Raw genomic sequence first — 23474 nt, forward strand, 5'->3', positions numbered from 1 at the left:
CCAGGCAATGGCCTGTACTGCCTATGCCTAGAAGCTCCCCTGCATTCAACTCATTACATCATACGTGTTTTTTTTTTTTTTGCTTTAGTGTCACTTTAATGCGCTAAATGACTTGTTTTTAGATTTGATTGTTGCAATCATTTCCAGGACAGCATTCAGACCTGTAAGGACCCAGGCTGTACATAAACAGTATGTTGTTTTTATAAATAATAATCTATGTATCCTTTATAGACTTATTTTGAGAAAAAACAGTATTTCTGGCCTATTCATTTGTTCTGGGTCCCTGCAAAACTAATCTAGGCTATTCTTTTCCAATTTACTAGACTAAGGGAAGGGACAAAATGTGCTTTGCCAGGTATACCAAAATGGCCAGAAAAAGCCCTGTTTCGAAATATAAAAAATAGCCATTCCACAGTGTTTGTAGCAGAAAGCAGTGGGATAATCCAGGTGTAGAAATGACTAACAAAGGCTCCTGCAGCCAATTACCTCTGCAGTAAGGGGATAGTTTCTAAACAGGTTCACGACAGCAGTACTCCAAATAGAGAGGAGTGTATGTGTCCCTGCACTGGTGTAACAATAGGGGAAGCAGGGGGACAGGAGAGGTCGCAGCATGAGAGGAGAGCTTTGCCTATCAGCGGCGAGGGGGGAAGGTCCCGCTCCCTCAACTCAGGCTCTCCCCTCTGCATCTATATAAGTGGCAGCAGCAGCGGCGGCGGCAGCAGCAGCTATAATTACCTCCATTTACCACGCAGGTCCGATTTGCAAGGGCTTCACATTACTTCCTGTTAACAGGAAGTAATGTGAAGCCCTTGCAGATCGGCAACCTCCGGTGGTGAATGGAGGTAATTATAGCTGCTGCCGCCACTGCTGGTGCCACTTATATAGATGCAGGAGGGGAGAGCGCAGAGGGGAGAGCCCGAAGTGTCCCCCCAAAACGCCATGAGCGGGCCCCAGGGGGGAGGGGGGGCCCGCTCAAATTCTTGCAGGGGGGCCCGGGGACTTCTAGTTACGCCTGTGTCCCTGCCTGGAGTTCAGATCTAAAAAAGCAAGGGAAGGGGTGTGAACATGGGGGGGGGGGGGGGGGAGAGGCGAGAGGGCGATCAAAGTTTTGCTGGGGTCCCCTATGAATTGTAGTTATGCCACTGCCTGGCAGCCTCCTCACATGGGGAGGAAGCACTCCGCATCAAGAGGGTCTTGACCTGGAGACCAGTAAATGAAAGAAAGGTTGTTCTGCCGCATCTGCTGCCTGGCTGGGTTGTTTAGAGGGATTGGACGTTGGACAGAATAACGGATGCTTTGACTGGTGAGACACAATGCTAAAATGATGACCAATGACACTCATTTCATGGCGCTGTTGCTCAGGACATGGGCTTGGTAGCGCAGATTTCTCTCCATAATTTCTCTCATGCGCCGAGATTTGTTGGATTGACCAGACCTCATGGAATGTTCAGACTTGGTGCTCTGACAGCGAGAGGAGACTTTTCTTCTCAGGTTCTGTGAGATAGACCTGTGCAAGTTCTTCATTGAAGAAGAGGCAGCCATGGTCTTTATCCATGGATGCAATATGGCATCTTTTGATGTCAAGCGGTCCATGGAATCCACAGTGAGCAATCGATCTATAAAGTCTTTGGCAAGATTGGAAACGCTGGGCCAAGGCTGGAAGACACAACAGTATGTTATATTAGCCGAGTAGATGGAAATCTCCATTATGCACCAACCATACTGGGCATATCATGCACAGCGCTGTCTCTCTATCCAATACTATCATTTGCATGCTTAGGCTCTACAGTTTTTACTACTAGTCTATGTACTTTACTTTTTATCACAGCATAATCAGACTATTATCTTAGTGCCTGTACTGCAGCACTCATGCAGCCTTGTCCATAGCCTTTGGTGGAGTGGCTTCTTCTGTACTAATGTGGATAAATTGGGTACTAAGCAAGGTAACAGCACTGGCTCCCCCTATTTCATACTTGGCCTAATTGGCTAGTGATGTTGAGTAAAGGGGCTCAGAGGAGAAGGCAGCCAGACCCCTAGAACACCCACTAGGTCCTAAGTACCCACCTAAGTTGCCTTGTGACTGAGCTGTCTCTGTTTGTCCTTAAGAGACAGTGAGATGTAGAAAGGTGTTAATGATAGGAGCAGGAAGAAAGTGGCGCATAGCTCTGTAGCAAATTTCTGGCGCGCCTTTGAAATACATTAATAAACATTAATCGCCGTCCTCAAGTGCAACATTATGGCGCACAAGGCGATGGGAAAGAATGGCGCAGAGTGCCGCGCATGATGTGCTTTAAACGCTATTTAGAGTTTTATGGAATTGTGAGTATAACAATTATTTTCACTTAAAGCGCTATTTACGGTTTTAATCATTACATAGTAATTCGCAAAATAGCGTTTTAATGCAATATTGTGCATAGTTTGTTTTAAAGTCTCCTTCATTGTCTTAGACTCATTTTAAAATTATATTCAGCGTTCAAATTGTGAATGTAAAAAGTAAAAGTACTTTTACTGTTGTGCACAAACCATTAGTGATCAGGGCCGGATTACTGACCAGGCAACAAAAGCAGTCGCTTGGGGCCCCATTCAGAGTCAAAGGGGCCCCATCAGCACATAAACCAGCCCTCGCCATCCTGTCAGCGGTGGCTGGATGGTATAATAGTTAAAGGGACTCTGAGCAGTGCAGTAACTATGGAAAGATGCATATCATTTTAAAGCTCTCTTTCTTCTCTTTCCAATGATATATAAACAGCTGCCCTATGCCTTTTAGATTTTGCTATTTTTGCGATCAAAATCGCTGAGTTGCTGGGAATTCTCTGCCCAGTGCCCTCTGAGTTTATTTGTGATAAATAATCACCCCCACATAATGCACTTCTGTGGAAAGTAAGTATGGAAAGATGCATATCATTTTAAAGCTCTCTTTCTCCTCTTTCAATGATATATAAACCCAGTGGCGGACACAGGCAGCAGTGGGCCCCTGTGCAAAATATCAATTGTGGGCCCCCCTGACCTGCGGCGCGCGAAGCGCGCCGCGCCCAAAAATGGGTGCGTGGATAGAACCAAAAATGGGCGTGGCAATGACCGGATAAGGGCGGAGCTAACTGTAATTTAAAGTGATCCCGGGGTGAGAGTGATATGGAGGCTGCCATATTTATTTCCTTTTAAACAATACTAGTTGCCTGGCGGCCCTGCTGATCTATTTGGCTGCAGTAATAAACTGAATTACACCAGCAACAAGCATGCAGCTTAATCTTCTCAGTTCTGACAATATTGTCAGAAACCCCTGACCTGCTGCATGCTTGTTCAGGGTCTATGGTTGAAAGAATAAGAGGCAGAGGACCAGAACGGCAACCAGGCAACTGGTATTGCTTAAAAGGAGAGAAATATGGCAGCCTCAATATTATTCTCACCTCAGGTTCCCTTGAAAAGTGCAACGCAAAGACAGTGGGCCCAAGTTTTGGTGACCCTTTCCCCAGAAAATTCACATAATTGTGCAGGTTTTCTCAAGAAAATACACATAATGTGAGCAGATTTGCCCAGAAAATACATTCAATCATGTCGGCAGATTTGCCCAGAAAATACGTGCAATGATGTCGGCAGATATGCCCAGAAAATACGTGCAATGATGTCGGCAGATATGCCCAGAAAATACGTGCAATGATGTCGGCAGATATGCCCAGAAAATACGTGCAATGATGTCGGCAGATATGCCCAGAAAATACGTGCAATCATGTCGGCAGATATGCCCAGAAAATACGTGCAATCATGTCGGCAGATATGCCCAGAAAATACGTGCAATCATGTCGGCAGATATGCCCAGAAAATACGTGCAATCATGTCGGCAGATATGCCCAGAAAATACGTGCAATCATGTCGGCAGATATGCCCAGAAAATACGTGCAATCATGTCGGCAGATATGCCCAGAAAATACGTGCAATCATGTCGGCAGATATGCCCAGAAAATACGTGCAATCATGTCGGCAGATATGCCCAGAAAATACGTGCAATCATGTCGGCAGATATGCCCAGAAAATACGTGCAATCATGTCGGCAGATATGCCCAGAAAATACGTGCAATCATGTCGGCAGATATGCCCAGAAAATACCTGCAATCATGTCGGCAGATATGCCCAGAAAATACCTGCAATCATGTCGGCAGATATGCCCAGAAAATACCTGCAATCATGTCGGCAGATATGCCCAGAAAATACCTGCAATCATGTCGGCAGATTTGCCCAGAAAACACATGCAATCATGTAGCAAATTTGCCCAGAACATACATGCAATCATGTGGCAGACCTGCCCAGAACATACACGCAATCATGTGGCAGACCTGCCCAGAACATACACGCAATCATGTGGCAGACCTGCCCAGAACATACACCTGCTAAAATAAATAATAAAAAAAAAACATTTACTCACCTGCAGCAGCAGACCTCCTGTCCCAGCCTCCATCCGGCGCGCAGCTCCCATGGGTGGTTGGGTGGATAGGTAGCCTGGTGGGTAGGTAGGCAGCCGGGTGGGTAGGTAGGTAGCCCTTAGCCGGGTGGGTAAGTAGCCTGGTGGGTGGCTGGGTAGCCGGGTGGGTAGCCTGGTGGGTGGCTGGGTAGGCGGGTGGGTAGGTAGCCTGGTGGGTGGGTAGGTGGGTGGTTAGGTAGCTGGGTGGGTGGGTAGGTAGCCTGGTGGGTTGGTAGGTAGCCGGGTGGGTAGGTAGGTAGGTAGCCTGGTGGGTAGGTAGGTAGCCGGGTGGGTGTGTAGGTAGCCGGGTGGGTGGTTAGGTAGCCGGGTGGGTAGGTAGCCGGGTGGGTGGGTAGGTAGCCGGGTGGGTAGGTAGCCGGGTGGGTGGGTAGGTAGCCGGGTGGGTAGGTAGCCAGGTAGATAGCCGGCAGGGTGGTTAGGTAGCCGGGTGGGTAGGTAGCCAGGTAGATAGCCGGCAGGGTGGTTAGGTAGCCGGGTGGGTAGGTAGCCGGGTGGGTAGGTAGCCAGGTAGATAGCCGGCAGGGTGGTTAGGTAGCCGGGTGGGTAGGTAGCCGGGTGGGTGGGTAGGTAGCCGGGTGGGTAGGTAGGTATCCGGGTGGGTGGGTAGGTAGCCGGGTGGGTGGGTAGGTAGCCGGGTGGGTGGGTAGGTAGCCAGCAGGGTGGGTAGGTAGCCGGGTGGGTAGGTAGCCAGGTAGATAGCCGGCAGGGTGGTTAGGTAGCCGGGTGGGTAGGTAGCCAGGTAGATAGCCGGCAGGGTGGTTAGGTAGCCGGGTGGGTAGCTAGGTAGCCGGGTGGGTAGGTAGCCAGGTAGATAGCTGGCAGGGTGGTTAGGTAGCCGGGTGGGTAGCTAGGTAGCCGGGTGGGTAGGTAGCCGGCAGGGTGGTTAGGTAGCCGGGTGGGTAGCTAGGTAGCCGGGTGGGTAGGTAGCCGGGTGGGTAGGTAGCCAGGTAGATAGCCGGCAGGGTGGTTAGGTAGCCGGGTGGGTAGCTAGGTAGCCGGGTGGGTAGGTAGCCAGGTAGATAGCCGGCAGGGTGGTCAGGTAGCCGGGTGGGTAGGTAGCCAGGTAGGTAGCCGGCAGGGTGGTTAGGTAGCCGGGTGGGTAGCTAGGTAGCCGGGTGGGTAGGTAGCCGGGTGGGTAGGTAGCCAGGTAGATAGCCGGCAGGGTGGTTAGGTAGCCGGGTGGGTAGGTAGCCAGGTAGATAGCCGGCAGGGTGGTTAGGTAGCCGGGTGGGTAGCTAGGTAGCCGGGTGGGTAGGTAGCCAGGTAGATAGCCGGCAGGGTGGTTAGGTAGCCGGGTGGGTAGCTAGGTAGCCGGGTGGGTAGGTAGCCGGCAGGGTGGTTAGGTAGCCGGGTGGGTAGCTAGGTAGCCGGGTGGGTAGGTAGCCGGGTGGGTAGGTAGCCAGGTAGATAGCCGGCAGGGTGGTTAGGTAGCCGGGTGGGTAGCTAGGTAGCCGGGTGGGTAGGTAGCCAGGTAGATAGCCGGCAGGGTGGTCAGGTAGCCGGGTGGGTAGCTAGGTAGCCGGGTGGGTAGGTAGCCAGGTAGGTAGCCGGCAGGGTGGTTAGGTAGCCGGGTGGGTAGCTAGGTAGCCGGGTGGGTAGGTAGCCGGGTGGGTAGGTAGCCAGGTAGATAGCCGGCAGGGTGGTTAGGTAGCCGGGTGGGTAGGTAGCCAGGTAGATAGCCGGCAGGGTGGTTAGGTAGCCGGGTGGGTAGCTAGGTAGCCGGGTGGGTGGGTAGGTAGCCTGGTTAGGTAGCCGGGTAGGTAGCCGGGTGGATGGTTAGGTAGCGGGGTAGGTAGCCGGGTGGGTGGGTAAGGTAGCCGGGTGGGTAGCTATCCGGGTGGGGGGCCCGACTCCTATCCTCCCTCACTCACCTCGGGGCCCCCCTCCCGGTATGCGCTGCAGCCGGCGGGAGAGCAGAAAATACAGGAAGTCTCCGGCCGGGGCTGCAGCAGACGCTAGAGGCAGCTGCTGCTTAGTTTCCGATATGTCTCCAAAGTTGGAGACCAAGCGGCAGCTGCAGCCCCGGCCGGAGACTTCTTGTATTTTCCGCTCTCCCGCCGCATGAGGGGGGGGGGGGGGCGAGGTGAGGGGGGAGGACAGGAGTTGGGCCCCCCAGGTTAAAAAATAAATAAATAAAAAAAAAAAAAAAAAAAACAAACCTGCAATACTTAATGGGCCCCTGAAGCAGCAGAACTTCAGGGGCCCTCGTGCGGCGGCACGGCCTGCACGGCCGTATGTCTGCCACTGTATAAACCGCCACCCTACGCCTTTTAGTTTTCGCTATTTTTGCGATCGAAATTGCTGAGTTGCTGTGAATTCTCTGCCCAGTGCCCTCTGAGTTTATTTGTGGTAATTAATCACCCCCACATAATGCACTTCTATGGAAAGTAACTATGGAAAAATGCATATCATTTTAAAGCTCTCTTTCTCCTCTTTCCAATGATATATAAACCACCGCCCTATGCCTTTTAGTTTTTCGCTATTTTCGCGATCGAAATCGCTAAGTTGCTGTGAATTCTCTGCCCAGTGCTCTCGGAGTTTAATTGTGATAATGAATCACCCCCACATAATGCACTTCTATGTGACTGCTCTGCACGGACTTCGCTGATAGTGCAGCTCTCTTTCTCCTCTTTCCAATGATATATAAACCGCCACCCTATGCCTTTTAGTTTTCGCTATTTTCGTAATGGAAATCGCGGCCACGGCAATTTTGATCGCGAAAATAGCGAAAACTAAAAGGCGTTGGGTGGCAGTTTATCTATGATTGGAAAGAGGAGAAAGAGAGCTTCAAAATGATATGCATCTTTCCATAGTTACATTGTATTACACAGGACAACTTTTCTCCAAAGTCGGCAGCTCGATTCAGCACAATACAATGAAATATAAGGAAGCCAGGGGGATATAATTACAAACATCATGCTGGTAGGTGTGAGAATGTAATTAATTAGTTGTGGGTATGCTTAAAGGCATACCCACAGGCACTGCTCAGAGTCCCTTTAGGGGCTCTGCCTCTGGCACAGGAGACCAGGGTTCGAATCTCGGCTCTGCCTGTTCAGTAAGCCAGCACCTATTTAGTGGGAGACCTTAGGCAAGTCTCTCTAACACTGCTACTGCCTATAGGGTGCGTCCTAGTGGCTGCAGCTCTGGCACTTTGAGTCCGCCAGGAGAAAAGCGCGATATAAATTTTATTTGTCTTTTCTTGTCAAATGATGCCGTGCGCTGCTGATTGTCTTCAGAGCCAGGCTCTCCTCCTAGGTTCCCCTCCTGCTACTGTGCTCTCTGTCGCTGCCCACTCCTTCCTCCCTTCCCACAGAGAACCACAGCTGCAGCAAGAATGATAGCAGCAGATGGCAAACGCTCACTCACCTATCCATGATCCAAGCGATAGAGATCCCTGAAACCTATCTGTCTCTTCTACAGTGCAGCCACTCGCTCTGAACTTCCTGATTCTCAGATCAGACAGGAAGTAGGAAGTCGTAATAGTAGTATTAACAGAGCGGCAGCACTCTAGAGGAGACAGATGGGCTCCGGATGACGGGACCTCTATTGCTTGGATCGCAATAGGTGAATGTGAGTCATCTGGTGCTGTCATTCTCCCCTGCTGCGACTGCCCTCTCTTCTGGACTATCATATTCACTGGGATGGAGGCTGCTTGGTGGCTGTCTAGTTTGGGAGGAAATCGGTTGTTCGGTGGTAGGGGTGGTTATGTAATTCTGTCTGGGGAATGGCTTCCGGTTTGGCGGTGTCCAGAGCTTTCTGCTATTGCCAGGCTGGAGATGCAGGGGGAAAGTGCTGCTGCTGTGATATCTGGTGCCCTCTTCACAGGGGTGCCCCAGCCCCTGAGTGCAAATGTCCCAGCCATTCATCTCTCACTCTGCATTTTGCCACTGCTATTCCCTGCATTGTGCACCCACAGAGGAAAGCGGGCTGTTGCCATAGCAACCAGTAGCTTGGCTGCCCCGGTGTGTGCGGCATGTTGCTGTGCAGCTGCATCTTCTGATTCTATTACGACATGATGGGGGGGCCCAAATCAGTTACTTTGCTTAGGGCCCCATTTGGCCTTAATCCGGCTCTGTTAGTGATATTGCATTAAAACACTATTTTGTTAATTAGTAAGGATTAAATCAATACATAGCATTTTAAGTAAACTTTAAATGTTATACACACAAAGACATAAAATGCTAAATAGCGTTTTAAGCACTTTATCGGCAGCACCGTGCGCCATTTTTTCCCGGTGCCACTTTTGGCTGTACGCTCAACGATACAAGACAAAGGATGCCCATTCTGACATCATACTGTAATCATTCATGTCTGGGTTAGCTAAACAACCTACGGTTAAAGAGACACTGAAGCGAAAAAAAATATGATATAATGAATTTGTTGTGTACTATGAATAATTACTAGAAGATTAGCAGCAAAGAAAATATCCTCATATTTTTATTTTCAGGTATACAGTGTTTTTTCTAACATTGCATCATTCTATAATATGTGCAGATTACACAACACTCAGCATTCAAAATGATTCTTTCAGAGCAGTCTGTGAACTAATGACCTCTCCTCTGGCAGAGAAAAAGTAAGTAGTTCAATAACAGTTGAGATAATAAATGTCAGAAAACAGCCCTCTCCAGGACTTTGAAAGTCCTAGAGCTTAATGGCTTATTTGCATAGAGATAACAACTGGAGTTTCTTAACTCTTCCTGTACTGGAAACAGACTGATGTATCTGATCTTAATGCTTTATTTCTTAGCTGTACTACACATACAAATCATAATATCATAATTTTTTTTCCGCTTCAGTGTCTCTTTAAGCATCACTGGGAGGGCAGGGATACAAACAAAATAGGAAGTGTTTCTGATGCTGAAAACCAGGAAAATAACATTGCATCTTTAAAGGGATACATAAGCCCGAATTTTTAAAAAATCAGTTTTACTTACCTGGGGCTTCTACCAGCCCCCTGCAGTGCAGTGACAACGCGGGCACAGGGTGGCTGCAGGGGGCTGGTAGAAGCTCCAGGTAAGTAAAACTTATTTTTTAATACTGGCTTAAGTATTCTTTTAAGTATTATATCTGATTGAACTTTAGTGCTTTTATGATAAAACATAATTTTACATTCCACTTAGACAGAGCTCAGTGTTCAAAATCTGCGTAGTGATTAGTTCAAGTATAACTCAGCCAAGTTCATTAAAGTGCCAAAAGGTTACTGAAGCAAAAAGCAACACAGTCAGCCTTGCAAGGTAGAGTAATAAGTGTTGTCTCCCACGGATGTGCTTTGCTTATGTAAGGAAGTCATTATGCTTTGGCCTTTGGATATAAATATGAATAAGCCAGTGTTAGTCACTGCCTGGCACAACAGTGATGGAGTGACCTGCAAGTAAAGCTTTCTCTTGTGTCTGTCAGCGTGTAGATTATACACATTAGAAATTCACCTTGGAAAGTGAGGGGGTTTATTTGCATCTTGTTTACAAGATATGTAATAAGGATGACAGTAATCAAATTATTTAGGGCTTGATTCACTAACCGGCGCTAAGGGCCCTTTTCCACTAGCAATCGCAATCACAAATCACAAACGCCAGTGATTGCGATTGCGATTTTTCATTAATTCTGTTATGCGATTGCGATTTGCGATTTTCATTTGCATTGCATTATCATTGTAAAAATCGCTCCAGCAAGCGATTGCGATTTGCGATTAGCGATTTCTAAATCGAATCACTGTAGTGGAAAATACTTCTCATGATTTCTATGATAAAGTAACAACCCTAGCGATTTAAAAATCACTAGCGATTTGCGATTTTGCGATTCAGCAATCACAATCGCTCTAGTGGAAAAGGGCCCTTGGTGTTAGCGCCGGTGTGAAAAGCCCTTTTTGGCCACTAGTGTGCGCAAAGCTACTTTGGGCGCGGCCCCGTGCACTGCGCGCGCAGCGTGGGTGTGCCGATATTAGTGCGCGGTGCGACAATAATGTTGTACCTGCTGTTGTACCTGCTGGCCCTTAAAAGTCGCACCCGACTGAAGTGGCGCATTATAGCGCTGCTTAACGGGCACCCGATGCGTCATTTTCGTTGCATCGGGTGCGACTTTTAAGGGCCAGCAGTGCGCACTATTATTGCGGGATTGTTTCAACTGTGTGGGCGCAAACCACCTAACGTCGTGGTTTGCGCACACTAACACTTAGGGCACACTAACCGGCTTAGCGCCGGTTAGTGAAGCAAGCCCTTAGTATACAATACTGAATTAATTGCAGAATCAGTATTTAACTGTTGTAGATCCAGAGCAGGATCATCCAACAGGCAACCTAGGCAGGTGCTTGGGGCCTAATGGGTGTAAAGGGGCCCATCTGCCACCTTCTTTGACCTCTCTTAACTTCAGCTTGCCAAAAGGACCACCAGGTGGCCCCAAATCTACTTCCTTGCCTAGGGCCCCATTACTTCTTTATCCATCTCTGAGTAGATCCAACTGTGTAAATCCGCCAATATATCCTGAAAAAAAAGTGTTTACCAACAGTCGATTTTCACTAGGTCCTCTGTCAGATCAGGCAGCAGTGGACCATCTCGGTCAAATGTGGGCCAAGGGCATTGTTTACCTACTCACATCATTCACTATATGTCACTCCCTCATGTGGCACATCATTGACCCCCTTCCTCCCTCAATAGCCCCCAGGATAGCAATGTGTCTGTACAGCGTTGGGCCCCTAAACTGTTTCTCCAAGGAACAAGTTCCAATCCCTGAAAAGAAAAGAAAGTCACCTCCCTGGATCTAGCGGCGATCGTGCAGCAGGAGCTGCTGTCCACAGCCCTCAGAGAGCCCCGTACTGCCGTGTACACCAGGTCCCAACTTGATGACGCCATCAAGCTGGGACCCGGTGTACGCGAAAGTACAGGGCTGACTACGGAGCTGCGAGCAGAGGATCCTGCAGTGCGATTGCCGCTAGATCCAGGGAGGCGAGTCCTTCTTTTCATTTCAGGGTTTTCTTTAGTGATCGCTGCATTAAAGGACTTACGAGGCGAATATTAGAAAAAATGTTAGTTACCTTATTGCAATATCAGACCTCAGGGCAGATGATCAGTGCCTCCCCTGTCAGTTTCAGGTGCTCTGTTATCTAAATCCAGGATTAATTACAGGCCCCGACCCTCTGCAGGGTTGCCTGAACTGATGAGATAAGAATTGCCGCTTTAAACAGCAATGTGTTACACTCGTGGCCACCACATAGCGGCTCCCTCCCCAGCTGTGAGCCGCTGCTAGGAGGGAGCTGCTGCTATAGTAGGCAGCCCTGCCGGTATCATCCATTCACACGCCGCGGCCTCCCTTCCCCCACCCGCCGAGCAGCCAGCACATCTACTCTACCCCCTTTTTCGGAGGAATTCTGGCATGCTGACATGCAGTCACTGAAGAGCCGCTGGCTCATATTGAGTAGAGAGTCACTGAGGAGCCGCTGGTGAGCCGGCTCACGTACGAGCGGATAACAAAGAACCGCTGGTGAATCAGAATACAAATTCTGATTCTGATTCACCAGCGGTTCTTTGTTATGCGCTCGTACGTGAGCCGGCTCACCAGCGGAGTGCGGATAACAAAGAACCGCTGGTGAATCAGAATCAGAATACAAATTCTGATTCACCAGCGGTTCTTTGTTATGCGTTCGTACGTGAGCCGGCTCACCAGCGGCTCCTCAGTGACTCTCTGCTCAATATGAGCCAGCGGCTCTTCAGTGACTGCATGTCAGCATGCCAGAATTCCTCCGAAAAAGGGGGTAGAGTAGATGTGCTGGCTGCTCGGCGGGTGGGGGAAGGGAGGCCGCGGCGTGTGAATGGATGATACCGGCAGGGCTGCCTACTATAGCAGCAGCTCCCTCCTAGCAGCGGCTCACAGCTGGGGAGGGAGCCGCTATGTGGTGGCCACGAGTGTAACACATTGCTGTTTAAAGCGGCAATTCTTATCTCATCAGGGGCCTGTAATGAATCCTGGATTTAGATAACAGAGCACCTGAAACTGACAGGGGAGGCACTGATCGTCTGCCCTGAGGTCTGATATTGCAATAAGGTAACTAACATTTTTTCTAATATTCGCCTCGTAAGTCCTTTAAGGAGAGAGGAATGATCAATGCTAATGGCCACAGCATTGATCATTCCTCCGTGGGGGGGAGGGGGTCCGCTATTTGGATAAGGGAACTCAGGTTCCCTTAGACCTATTAGTGCAGAAGCAGGCTGTGATGGGAGTGTGCCCGATCGTCCACAGCACTCCTTATGATAAAAATCGTATAACTACGTCCTTGTGGCTTGGATGAAGTCACAGAGGATGTAGAAATACTGTTATACTGTAGTAATGGAAAAAGTGGTTAATATTATATATTTAGATGATAAAGAGTTTTTCACTGGGAATGTAAGACAATTTTAAAAGAAGAATTCTTCAACAGGGTTTCAAAATTAGTGGTACAGTAGAGTGTGTGTTAACTGGCACCAATGGGGATCGGTTGATGATGGGTAAGTGTGCTTTCTGATAGCTTGAGACTCAGAGTTAAAATATGGCCTAGCTAATACAGTACTACACCAGACTCTATACACGGTACATACCAGTAACTCTGTGATGAATGTTAAAACACAGTCACTAAAAGTCTATTAACCATGAGGGAGCTGTGGAACCCAGTCTTTAAGCACAGCAGAGCCCACAAACAGCCTAAGAATTTGGCCTTCACCATGGAGAATATTGCTGGCAAATTGTACTGGTCGGTTGAGACTTCTGGTTAGTTCAGTTCCGGATAACCAGGACTCTACTGTAATTCCTATGATACTACTTAAAATCGTTTCTAGTAGAAAAAAAATTACATTTTTAATACTATGCCTTGCCGTGTCTTAAACTGACAGGTACACGTGCAGAGATTGCTTAATGCGTATAATAATTTCTTTTGCCTGTCAATGCTTAACAGATATGAAATATTCTTACAAGGCAATGAGTTTTCCGTTCTCTGCACCTGCATCAGCTGTACAACCCTCACCGTGATATACCGGGGGGTTCTGCGCAGTGACACCTAATTTGTGAAGGTGTCATGTTGTGGAGAACTGCTAATTTACTTCTCACCTGGAGTCCTTTCTCCCCTTTTGAGTAGATAAATAGCGCTGACTTCAACTGCTCCTCATTTTAAACCATTATCCATATTTTTAGCCAGATTGGTGTTCAGCTTTGAAAACATCTGTGTGCCTGCAGAAGTGTTCTGTAATATACGTTGACAAGTCATTCCACCTATAGATCCCAGCATGGGAGTATATATACCGTGTTTCCCCGAAAATAAGTGTCCTATGTTAATTTTTGCTCCAAAAGATGTACTAGGGCTTATTTTCAGGGGATGTCTTATATTTCCATGAACACACAAGTACCTGTGCTGTGTTTCCTTCTGCCTTCCCCCTGTGCCACCTCTTCCTCTGCTGGATCCACCTCTTGTGTGCCCGTGTCCCCCTTGTAGAGATGCTAGTGAACAGCTCGCCAGCGAATCTCTACGGGCATTCTGGCCCTGTACTACTTCCGGGTCGCAAAGTCCCGGAGTAGTACGCCTGCCCGTTTCTGCAATCGTCCTTTAGTATGCATGCCTTGGCCCAACGGTGCGCGTCCCTAATGGCAACAACGTGCACCGCCGGGCCAGGGCATGGGTACTAAAGGATGCGTGCAGACACTGGCAGGCGTACTTCTCTGGGACATTGCGACCCGGAAGTAGTACAGGGCCCGCTGTTTGCGGCAAGCTGCTCGCCTACATCTCTACCCCCTTGTACATTTAGTGTCCTCCCCTATCCCCTCCTCCTGTCTGTGTTCCATTTCCCTCTATGTCCTCTGCTGTGTCTTCCGCTGTCCTCCTGCATCTTTCTCTTACCCTCAGCGCCATGCTGTGCTGTCCCCAGTGTCCTCTGATGTCCTCCTGCATCCTCTTCTTTACCCCAGCTCCATGCTGCTGTGTCCCCGACTCCGAGCTTCAGCCTATGGGGAAGAAGTACGACAACTTGTGTTTCTGCAGGAGCTGATGGTCTCGCAGGCGGGACTGTAGCTCTGTTATTGGGCACTCTGCACTCACTGCACTCGCGGAGTAGCAGCAGTGAGTACAGTGATTGGCCCAATGACAGAGACATCGATTCCAGTAGTAACACAAGATGCCATACCATTTCCCCTTTCTGCTGCTAGGCCTTACTTTTTGTGGTAGGGCTTATATCTCAAGCATGCAAAAAATCCCTGCTAGGGCTTACTTACAGGGGATGTCTTAGTTTCCGGGAAACAGGGTATGTGCTTGTTGGAAATACTTACATTACTTAAGTAGCTATATTTGCCTTTAATGATCAGTCTGTAAAGCCTAGTGCGATTTTCATCCTCAAAAGGCATGGAACCGCTGAGCAAAATGTACGTGATGACACCAAGAGCCCACATGTCCACTGCGTTACTGTAAGGTTTCCTCAGAATAATCTCAGGCGCAATGTACTCAGGTGTACCACAAATGGTCCTCATCGAACAATCTCCATCTCTGCCGTTACCAGAATTAGCCAGTCCAAAATCAGTCACTAATATCTTTGAGTCTGCTCCAGGGTGGTAATATAGGAGGTTTTCTGGTTTGAGGTCTCTGTGTGTAATGCCTAATCCATGGAGGTAGTTTAAGCCATCAAGAACCATGTGGAGCACCTTGGTGGCATCCCGCTCAGTGAAGGACCCTTTGGCAATGATTCGGTCAAATAGCTCTCCTCCAGTGGCGAGTTCCATGACCATGTACACACGGTCCTGAGCTTCGAATACTTCAATGAGTTGGATGATATTGTGATGGCTGACTCTTCGGAGGATGTGGAGTTCGGACTCACAAACTTCCTTGCCTTCTTTAGCTCTTGTTTCAATCATTTTGATGGCAAAGGGTTGCCTGGTCACTCTGTGTTCAACTCTTACGACTCTGCTAAAACTGCCCCTGCCAATAAGAGCTTTTATATCATACCTGAAAGAGAAAAATGTAGATCAGAACCATCAGCATAAAAGAAATATAAAAAAATGTGGCTGCAGATTTTATAGGCTTTATATTTAGGTACTGGCTACCTGAAGGGACCTGTAACATAGGGTCTGATGCATGAACTGCCAGTATTATTGCCCTGTACAGGCAGCGCATGGCATTACTGGTACTTTCACCAACAAAGTTCTCTGTATTGTGCAATTAGTGTGACACATGGTACATGGAAATGCAAGCATTGCTATGATAATGCATGTTAAGCATGTATCATAACGTACATTACTGTAGTAATGCTGGCATTACCCATGTACTTCGGATCACGCTAACTGGACAAAAAGTGGTGTTCTGTGGGTGTTAGAACCGTAATATTACCTGCAGTGCCTCTGGTTAGAGCCGGGACAATGTCCTCCAGCTCCCAAGGCTGAGACACCAAAGTGCGCCCCTCCATCCCTCCCACCCCAACCGTCACACACTGATTGCTATTAGACTAAGAGGAGCCCCGGAGCCCCCAGCACCTTAATCTCTAGTTATCTGGCTGGCAGTCACTGCCATGTAGCCCCTTTTCTTATTTCTCTCTGCTTCAAACACAATAGGGGAATGATAGCTGAGTGAGTTGTGCGCCCCTCCTACACTGCGCCCTGAGGCTGGAGCCTCCCTCGCCTCTGCCTTGGCCCAGCCCTGCCTCTGGTGGTTCCAGCATCCAGCCCATAATGAGATAAGCATATGTATGTACAGTCCCAATCCTTCATAGAACTAACCTTTTTTTCTTTTTCTTTTTTCCACTTGATTAAAAAGTGCCCCTAGGGGACACTTACTTCAGGAGGAGAAGGCCTCTGGATCCTCAAGAGGTTTACCCTGGTGGGACGCCCAATCATCTGCTTGTCGCCGTGGTGCACTGGTGCACTAGCGGCTTTCTGCTCTGTCTCCGGTAGAAATAGCTAAGCCCGATCGGGTCCGCTCTAGTGTGCAGGTGCGAGCCATCTGTGCCTTTTCAGTAGAGCAGACCCGATCAGGCTCAGCTATTTCTGACGGAGCCAGAGCAGAAATCCGCTGGTGCGCCTGCACTCATGTTATTATTGCTTTTGTTTGTTCATGGGTGCCAGTGCTGGCTGGTTGAGGAGGACGGAAGAATCCTCACTAGGATCCAAAGGCTTCCCCCTCCAGAGGTAAGTATCTGTTTTTTATAAAGTATGGCAGCTTGCTATTAGTTCTACGGTGAATTTAAAGAAAAATCACACTCAATTCCACCACAGATCCACAGCAAATAAGCGAAAATTACCAGAGGCACTGCGTAGGTAGAAAAAGCAAAGTTTTGTAAAAGCAATAGCTTTTACAGGGGCGCTGCAGAAGTTTGGGAACCAACATAGGCTCCCATGCAAATATCAACTATAGATGGAAATTTGGGCACCAGAATTCCTGATCAATATGCCTACTACAGCACCCAAATTTGCTTCCGATGGGATTGCTTATTTCTCAGCAAAGCTGGAATTTCACTTTATTTCTGCCACAGCCAGTTCTTTTATGGATTAGCATAATATTTTGCAGCTTGACAAATCATTTCTTGTTAGCAATTAGGAGTAGCATAATTTCTTACAATCAGTGAGGACACACAGAGACACAATGCCCCCTCCGGTCTGGTTCCCTCCTGACGCAGAGACTTACATTAGTCATCATTCATGTACTTATAAGTGTTGATTAACTTCGATAAGCAGAGATGTTAATCAGCATAAGTTATGCACAACATTTGCTTTTCTCATTCATTTACATAAAAAGTTTATTTTTAGAGGATGGGATACTGGAAAACTACTTGTCTGGGCTTGCTCAGTCAATCCATCAGAAAGAACATTCTTTTGTCTGTCGACTCTTTTGTAATATGGCTTCATGGTCCCACAACCTCAGAACAGAGAAGAGATCAGGTCTCAGTTAAATGACCTGAGACATCCGTGTGTTATTATGTGACTGGGCTGCGGAAATTCTGCTTGCTGTACACAGAGGAGTTGATTCACCGTACCCGGGTTCATTTCCTGGGTAACTTTTAGGGGGGGCATGAAGGAAAGTGAAATAAGTAAGAGGTAAAGAAGAAAAGAGAAATAGAAAAAAAAGTAAATAAAACAGGAATAAAGAAAGTAGAAAGTGAAAAAGAGAAAGTACAATATAAGGATCAGCATACATTTGTAAAGGGCGTCTGAAAAAAAGGGCGCCTGATATAAACGATTAAAGCCACATTTGGCTACAAAGGGCACCTGGTGTAGCCCATATGCCAAATCCGTCTACAAAGTACACCTGGTGTAGCCTATATGCCAAATTTGGCTACAAAGGATACCTGGTGTAGTCTAGCCCTAAGACTCCCTGGTGGTGCTTAACCCTAATACACCCTGGTGGTGCCTAACCATAAGACACCCCCCCCCCCCCCGGTGATTACTATGACTTAACTTCTCCCTACTCTTACACAGCTCTGGTGGTGCCTAACCCAACCCCCCGGTGGTACCTAACCCTAAGACTCCCATTGGTGGCGCCTAACCCTAATGCCCCCTTGGTTATGCCTAACCCTAAGAACCCACTGGTGGTGCCTAACCCTAAGACCCCCCTTGGTGATTTTGGTGATTACTATGACCTAACTTCTCCCTACTCTTACACAGAACCCTCCCCTGGTGGTGCCTTACCCTAAGACCCCCTAGTGGCGCCTAACCCTAAGTCCCCCCTTCCCCCGCTTGTGATGCCTAAACCTAACACCCCCCCCCCCCCCCCCCCCCCGCACCAACGAATCAAAAATCTTGGCTATAAAAGGGCGCCCTTTTTTAGCAGAATCAAAAACCTGTAGTCAAAAACCTTGAAGCCGAATCAAAAATATGGGCTACAAAGGGACTCCCTTTTATAGCGGAATCGAAAACCTTGTAGCCGAGAAAAAAAACTTGGGCGCCCTTTTCACCATCTTGTAGACCATATTTGCAGAAGTAATATTGAAGTCTATGGAGCCGCCCTTTTAATACAGATGGCTCAGGCGCCCTTTTCAACTGATTCCAGAGATCAGAGGCAACAAAGGAAATTCAAGTGGAACTAAACTCAACACTTCCTCTCTGCTCTAAAAAGTTAGCCACAATATGATAACCTTTATGGAAAAAAATATACCTTACAATTTATGGAAATCCTAAGAGAACCTAGAGTTTTACTTGATTTTACCTTTACAGAAGGCATTGAAAGGGTTAAGCCTCAGTGTTTACTATATGGAGAGCTGCCTAGACAGAGTTCTCCTGCAGTCTATTCACAGATGTTGAGAAAAGATAATTGGACAAGTTTATCTACTTATAATGGCCACAGAATACAGAAAATTGAATTCTTTAGCAACATTGTGTGGAATAAACATTTTTCATTGAGTGCTATGCAAGAGTTTGGGTCTGCTTTAAGGTATACAAGGAAGTAAAGGTGCATACACATAGAGATGGCCCGAACAGTTCGCCGGCGTGCAGTAGTCTGCAAACATTGGCCTGTCCGCCTTGAACACAATTTTTTTGAAAAATATTTTAGTTCACATTTTTCCCATAGACTTTAAAGGGAAGGTTCAGGGACTTTTAAAAAAAAAAAATCCGCATCCACTTACCTGGGGCTTCCTCCAGCCCGTGGCAGGCAGGAGGTGCCCTCGGCGCCGCTCCGCAGGTTGCCGGTGGTCTCCGGTGGCCGACCTGACCTGGCCAGGCCGGCGGCCAGGTCGGGCTCCTTCCGCGTTCCAAAATGCGCCTCACGGCGGCGCGCTGACGTCATCGGACATCCTCCGGGCTTTACTGCGCAGGCTCAGTAGTAGTACTGAGCCTGCGCAGTAAAGCCCGGAGGACGTCCGATGACGTCAGCGCGCCACCGTGAGGCGCATTTTGGAACGCGGAAGGAGCCCGACCTGGCCGCCGGCCTGGCCATGTCGGGTCGGCCACTGGAGACCACCGGCAGCCTGCGGAGCGACGCCGAGGGCACCTCCTGCCTGCCACGGGCTGGAGGAAGCCCCAGGTAAGTGGATGCGGATTTTTATTTTTTTTAAACAGTCCCTGAACCTTCCCTTTAATGGCAGGTGAGCGGCCGCCGACTTTAGCGGTTAATAGCAAAGCCCCCTTACATACTAGAAACACCAAATTTGCAGGGTATGTAGATAGGTACAGTGGCTACAAAAAAAAAGACCTTATAGTTTTTGAGAAAATCGATTTTAAAGTTTCAATAGGAAAAAAGTATACATTTAAATGCGGTAAGTGACAGACAATGTAGCAAACCTAAAGGTAGTGGAAATATACATATATCAAAAGAAAGAGCAATGAATTTCAAGATGGGTGGACCCCCTAGAAACCCCTCCGGAGCTGCAATGCTTTGGCCAGGGATCACTATACAGCCACAATATGGCTGTATAAAGATCTCTGGCATATTTTCCTACTTTTTTAAACTTTTTTTTTATGTTCAGAGTGTAGGAAATTAAAAAAAAAAACGACGTGGGGTCCCCCCTCCCGAGGCTCTTTAACCCCTTGTCCCCATGCAGGCTGAGATAGAAAGAATGCAGAGCCCCAGCCGAGTGGGGCTTCGCACCCTGAGCTATGCCAGCCCACATGGTCCATGGTTTGGGGGGGCTCCGGGGGAGAGGGGTGGCCAAACCTTGCCTCCCCCAGAGCCCTTGTCCAATCCATGGACAAGGGGCCCTTCCCCACTTCCGGTGCCCCGGGAGGAGGTGGGGCGATGACTCCCTTGGGGTGTTCATGGCGGCATCTGGGAGTCCCCTTTAACCACTTAAGCCTGGATGAACATTCTCGTCCAGATAGGCTGCGCGCACTCCCGCGGCCGTTAGCCCAGCGATCAATGAATGGGATTATAGATCCCATTCATTGATCAAAGCCCCCCGCAGAAAAACGGACAGCCTCATACCAGAGGCTGCGGTTTTTCTGAGTAACAAAAAGTTTCCCGTCCTCCTAATGCTTCCTGGAAGCGTACGACCACGCTTCCAGGACTTTTTGACTGTAAAACTACACCCACATCCATTTTTTATTAAATAAATACATTTTTTTACATTTAAAATTAGCTGTTTACCTCCCACACCAAAAATTACCCAAATAAAATATTTAATAAATTGCAATTAAAAAAAAAAATATATATAAATAGTTACCTAAGGGTCTGAACTTTTTAAATATGCATGTCAAATGAGTATATTAATATCATTTTTAAAATTATGGGCTTGTAAATAGAGATGTGGCGAACATCTCCAAAACCCTGGGGCTTTTACTACTTCCGGGTCGCACTGACCCGGAGTAGTACGCCTGCGCTGCCCGGTGGAGCGCGTCCTGTTGCCGGGCACTCTCTGCACACGTGCGTGCTCATGCGCAGAGAGTGCTCGGCAGCAGCAGCGCAATCTAGGACGCACTCCGCCGGGCAGCGCAAGCGTACTACTCCGAGTCAGTGCGACCCGGAAGTAGTAAACGCCCCAGAGATGTTCGCCGGGTGAACAGTTCACCGCATCTCTACTTGTAAATAGTGATGGACGCAAAATTAAAAAATGCACCTTTAGTTCCAAATAAAATATCGGCGCCATACATTGTGATAGGGACATCATTTAAATGGTGTAATAAGCGGGACAAATGGGCAAATAAAATACATGGGTTTTTAATTACGGTAGCATGTATTAATTTCAAACTATAATGGCCAAAAATAAAAAACAAGTGTCAGCGCCAAGGCAGAAGGCGACCACAGCCGAGAAGGACAATGTCCAAAAGTCCACACAAGCAATGAATATATAAAGTCAGCGCCTCCCTTCTGGAAGGCGACAGGCGGCACCATTTTATTTGAGGTCTTCTATTGACCATTTTATGCGCGCTACTTTTTCGGGGTTCCCAGTGCACGGGCCCCGTATGTGAGTTTTCCTTTATCCTTGTTTTTAATTGTTTTACTTGTTATGTAATAAAGACGGTTTACACTTAGATGTGCCGTACATCTCTTTCATGTCACTATCCTACTGGACTCCCCTTTGGTGAGTCTCTGCGATCTCAGGATATCTACTATATTCCGGAGGAATCTGTAGTGTGCAACATCGCTGGTGAAACGACACCATTTGAAAGTTCTGCGGACCACCTATCAAACTCGTTTACAACCTTATAATGTGGGTTGTTGGAATCTGGTAAGCCTTGCTTCTTTACCCTTTTGTTCGAAGATCCTGTATACCAAAAAATGATGAAAGCTGTATTACTATAGACCTGCGCTGACTTTATATATATAATGGCCAAAAACTGAGAAATTATAATGATCTGCTCAGCTGCCTGCGCAGGCAGGCAGCTTTTTGACCACGGTTCAGGTCTGCACGCTGCAGGGCTCTGGAAAAAGAGACCTTTTGTCAGTTTTGCAGCTTGCTGCTGCTGAGGAATTTGCATATGGTTGTCATGCAAATTGCCTAGCCACATCCTCTGTAGGCTTGCTCTATAAATACCATGTGATTCCACAGTACTTCGCTGGTCATAAGGGTTTGTCCTGTGAAACACTTTTGGAGTGTCAGCCATGCCTATTGTGTAAAGATTAGTTTAGAGTAATTCCTGGGACTGCACTAGGCATCCTTGCTAGAGCAGTCAGGATTGTATTATTTGCCTGTTCTGTCTGTTGGTGGGGTTCTAACCAGAGCAGCGGTTGTTACTGGTAGGCCCGTCTGTTCATCTGTCTGTCATGCTTGGATCGCACTAGCCTCTAGCGGTAGCGGCTGTGGATCCTTCTGATCTACATCTGTCTTGCTGTACTTGGATTGCACTTGCTCTGGCGGAAAGAGCAGTGGATCCAGCTCGCTCTGTTTCTATACTTGGATCACACTTGCTCTGGCGGAAAGAGCAGTGGATCCAGCTCGCTCTGTTTCTATACTTGGATCACACTTGCTCTGGCAGAAAGAGCAGTGGATCCAGCTCGCTCTATTTCTATACTTGGATCACACTTGCTCTGGCGGAAAGAGCAGTGGATCCAGCTCGCTCTGTTTCTATACTTGGATCACACTTGCTCTGGCGGAAAGAGCAGTGGATCCTGCTCGCTCTGTTTCTATACTTGGATCACGCTAGCTCTGGCGGAAAGAGCAGTGGATCCTGCTAGCTCTGTTGCTGTACTTGGATCGCACTTGCTCTGGCGGAAAGAGCAGTGGATCGTATCTCTCACTTATTCCTGTTTTCGTGTATCTGTCTTGTCTGATACGAACGCTTGCTGGAGGCTCGGTGAGGTAACCGTTAAGCAAGCGCTCTGTTTCATGTTTGTCTGTCGGTGGTTAGTTAGGCGTGCTTGTCTCTGTTGTGCTTAACACGCGGAGACCGCGCTGTAAACGCGTTCACTGTTGCGAATAAGTGCGGTGTTCGCGTTTAGTTAGCGTTTGTTATTTTCCTTATCTTCTCATTGTATGATTTGCTGTGCCTTTGCTACTCTCGTGCCCTGTCTTGCTTTACCTTTGTGTCACCTCTGGCAATCGCCTCTCTCGCAATTGCGTTCCTACTTCGTATCTGCTGTTGTGTGTGCACCGTCGCGTTTTGGCGACTAGATTGGTGCACACACATACAATCTGTCCCTGTGCTCATTCTCATTCACAATCGCTTCTCTTGCGATTGCGTTCTCACTTGGTTTCCTCTGTTGTGTGTCCACCGTCGCAGGTTGGCGGCTAGATTGGTGGACATACACACATTCCTCATCTGTGCTTATTCGGTCTTGTGTTGCTGTTAGCAATCGCCATCTCTTGCGATTGCCTTCTCACCTGATCTTCATGGTTGTGAGTTCATCGTCGCTGGGTGGCGACTAGATTGGTGGACACACATACCCTCTGTCGCTTTGATCTCTCTCTTTCAGGGCTATCTTGCCCTGTGTTTCTTCCCTTCGTACAATTCCTGTCTGGCATCTGTGGCAGGGCAGAGGATCTGTTCCTCTGCACTCCACAGCTCCATCTGCCGACAGGAATTTCCCTCTACAGGTGTGTTGCACCTTTTGCTGGGTTCCCTCAAATTATACGCTTGTGGAGGATTTCCGCAGTGTCAGCGCGCGTCCACAATCGCTACAATATGACCAGCC

At 48.0% G+C, this 23474-nt stretch overlaps 1 protein-coding gene across 1 annotated transcript in view; it reads right to left on the reverse strand.

The window, feature by feature from the left end:
* Window positions 1–998: 998 nt before the first annotated feature.
* Window positions 999–23474, reverse strand: part of LOC137517813 (serine/threonine-protein kinase H1-like) — a 36527-nt gene continuing 14051 nt past the window's right edge. The window contains exons 2-3 of the mRNA XM_068234866.1: window positions 14756–15425; window positions 999–1656 (exon numbers count right to left, since the gene is read on the reverse strand). Of these exons, the coding sequence (XP_068090967.1) occupies window positions 1339–1656; window positions 14756–15425 (988 nt within the window). The 3' untranslated portion in view covers window positions 999–1338. The remainder of the gene's footprint in view (window positions 1657–14755; window positions 15426–23474) is intronic.

This window comes from Hyperolius riggenbachi, chromosome 5 (assembly GCF_040937935.1).
Source record: "Hyperolius riggenbachi isolate aHypRig1 chromosome 5, aHypRig1.pri, whole genome shotgun sequence".
Taxonomy (NCBI): domain Eukaryota; kingdom Metazoa; phylum Chordata; class Amphibia; order Anura; family Hyperoliidae; genus Hyperolius; species Hyperolius riggenbachi.